Genomic DNA, 2894 nt, shown 5'->3' on the forward strand with positions numbered 1-2894 from the left:
ATCTCCTGACCTCGTGATCTGCCCGCCTCGGCCTCCCAAAGTGCTGGGATTACAGGCGTGAGCCACCGCGCCCGGCCCTAATTTTGTATTTTCAGTAGAGATGGAGTTTCTCCATGTTGGTCAGGCTGTTCTCAAACTCCCGACCTCAGGTGATCTGCCCGCCTTGGCCTCCCAAATTGCTAGAATTACAGGCATGAGGCACCGTGCCCAGCCAAAATTAGCCATTTTTAAGTGCGCTGTTTGGCAGTGTTAAGCACATTCACGTGGTTGTGCAATCATCACCACCATCATCTCCAGAACTTTCTCGTCTTCTCAAGCTGAAATGCTGTCCCATGAAACACTCACTCCCACCCCGCTCCACAGCCCTGGTGTCCCCCACCCTACTTTCTGTCTCTGTGAATCTGATGGCCCTAGGGACCTCCTATAAGGTCTTTTTGTGACTGGCTCCTTTCACCAGGCATAATGTCCTTGAGGTTCAGGATCCCTGGCTTTGATAGGTTCTCACAGGGTTGCTGGCCCTCCATAGAGATTCCACAGCTCAGCTCTCGTGGGCGGTGGGCAGTCTGCGGGAGGCTTCCTGCCAGGAGCCCGGCCTGCCCGTCGCTGAGCATTCAGGCGGTTCCCTTTCCAGATGTCGGTCTCGAAACGAGCCCGAAAGGCCTCCAGCGACCTGGATCAGGCCAGCGTGTCCCCATCCGAAGAGGAGAACTCGGAAAGCTCATCTGAGTCGGAGAAGACCAGCGACCAGGTGGGCTGGTGGCTCCTTGGGAGGGCAGGGAAGCGCGGTGGCTGCCAGTGGGCCCCAGTTCAGCTCACTTCTGTCCCCCAGGACTTCACACCTGAGAAGAAAGCAGTGGTCCGGGCGCCGCGGAGGGGCCCCCTGGGGGGACGGAAAAAGAAGGTAGCGTGCATTTGACTTTGTTTCCCATGCCCACTCCTGGGGCACCTCTGCGGTCTCTGGCACTGTCCCCAGGACAGGAGTGGGCCATTTCTGGAGGGGGTGGGACCCAGGCCGCAGGGAACCCCAGGGGACCGCGTCTGCCCTGAGCATGGCACCTCGCTATGGCCAGGCTGCCTCCAGGAGCCCACTGTCCGGTTTGGAAAGGGGCATTCTGGGATGCTGGCATCAGAAGGGAGGGAAGCAGTCCTGAGGCGCCTGTGTGAGAGTGAGACAGCGAGAGAACGAGAGAGTGAGAGGGAGGGAGAAGAGGGGAGACAGAGCGAGAGGGAGAGAAGAAAGAGAGGTGTGTGCCGCTGCATGTGTGAACGTAGTGTGTGTGGTCTCTGTGCATGCGTGTCCACGTGCATGTGTGTGTGTGTACTTGTGTGCCTGCATGTTTGTGACCATGTACGTGTGTGTGCAGTGTGTGTGGAGATTGTGCATGTGTGATGTGTGTGTTGTGTGCGCACCTGTCGTGCCTTTTCTGGTGCCTGTGTCCCTGTGCCTGTGTGTGTGTGTGCTGTGCCTCTCCTCTGTGTGTCTGTGTGTTGTGCCTCTGTTCCCATGTGAGTATATGTGATGCCTGTGTGTGTGCGTGTGTGTCCCTGTGTGCATAGTGTGTTCGTGTGTCTGTATGTCTGTGTCCATCTGTATGTCCTTGTGTGTGTCTGTGTTGCATTGTTTTGCTGTATGCGTATGGTGTGTGTTTGTATCTGTGTGTGTGGTGTCTGTGTGTTGTGTGTGTCTGGTGTATCTGTGTGTGTGGTACGTGTGTTGTCTGTTATCTGTATGTTTTTCGTGTGTGTGTGGTCTGTGTGGTGTATCTGGTGTGTATGTCTGTGTTGTGTGTGTATGGCGTGGCGTGTTGTCTGTGTGGTGTGTGTGTGGTCTGTGTTGTGTTGTCAGGTGTGTGTCTGGTGTGTCTGTGTTTGGTGTGTATGCTGTGTGTGTTGTCTGGTCTGTGTGTTTGGTATGTTATATGTGTTATCTGTGTGGTGCGTGTGGGGTATGTGTGTCTTTGTGGTGTGTGATGTGTGTGTGCTGTTATCCGTGTGTGTGGGGTGTGGTATGTGTTGTCTGTGGTCTGTGTGTGGTGTATGTGTATGGTGTGTGTGGTGTGTGTATAGTATGTGTGTTATGTGTGTGTGGTCTGTGGTGTGTGTGGTGTCTGTGTTATGTGTGGTGTGTGTGGTGTCTGTATGGTATGTGTGTTATCTGTGTGTGGCGTATGTGTGTGGTGTGTGTATGTTGTGTTATCTCTGTGTGTGTGGTGTGTATGTTGTCTGTGTGTGGTGTGTGTCTGGTGTGTGTGGTGTGTGGTGTCTGTAGGGTGTATGTGGTGTATGTGTTTGTTGGTGTGTGGTGTGTCCGGTGTGTGGTGTGTGTGGTGTGTTGTCTGTGTGTTGTCTCTGTGTGGTGTATGTGTTGTCTGTGTGGTGTGTGGTGTGTGTTATCTATGTGGTGTGTGTGGTGTCTGTGTGATGTGTGTGGCATGTGTGTTGTCTATGGGTGTATGGTGTGTGTGGTGTGTTGTCTGAGTGGTGTGTGTGTGATGTGTTGTCTGTGTGGTGTGTGTGTGTTATCTGTGGTGTGTGTGGTATCTGTGTGGTGTGGTGTGTTGTGTGTGGTGTCTGTGGTGTGTGTGTGTCTGTGGGCGTGTGGTGTGTTTGGTGTGTGTGGTGTGTTTGTGTGGTGTGTTATCTGTGTGGTGTGTATGGTGTCTGGTGGTGTGTCTGTGTGGTGTGTGTTATCTGTGTGGTGTGTGTAGTGTCTGGTGTGTCTGTGTGTGGTATGTGTGTGGTATCTGTGTGTGTGAGGTGTGTGTGTTATCTGTGTAGTGTGTGTGTGGTGTCTGGTATGTGGTGTTATCTGTGTGGTGTGTATGGTGTCTGTGGTGTGTGGTGTGTTATCTGTGGTGTGTGTGGTATCTGTGTGGTGTGTGTGTTATCTGTGT

At 53.2% G+C, this 2894-nt stretch overlaps 1 protein-coding gene across 1 annotated transcript in view; it reads left to right on the forward strand.

Moving 5' to 3' along the window:
* LOC105530105 (hepatoma-derived growth factor-related protein 2) overlaps positions 1-2894 on the forward strand; it is a 55987-nt gene that overhangs the window by 41316 nt on the left and 11777 nt on the right. The window contains exons 6-7 of the mRNA XM_011967468.1: positions 632-748; positions 830-901. Of these exons, the coding sequence (XP_011822858.1) occupies positions 632-748; positions 830-901 (189 nt within the window). The remainder of the gene's footprint in view (positions 1-631; positions 749-829; positions 902-2894) is intronic.

The sequence above is a fragment of the Mandrillus leucophaeus genome, unplaced genomic scaffold (genome assembly GCF_000951045.1).
Source record: "Mandrillus leucophaeus isolate KB7577 unplaced genomic scaffold, Mleu.le_1.0 Scaffold8, whole genome shotgun sequence".
NCBI lineage: Eukaryota > Metazoa > Chordata > Mammalia > Primates > Cercopithecidae > Mandrillus > Mandrillus leucophaeus.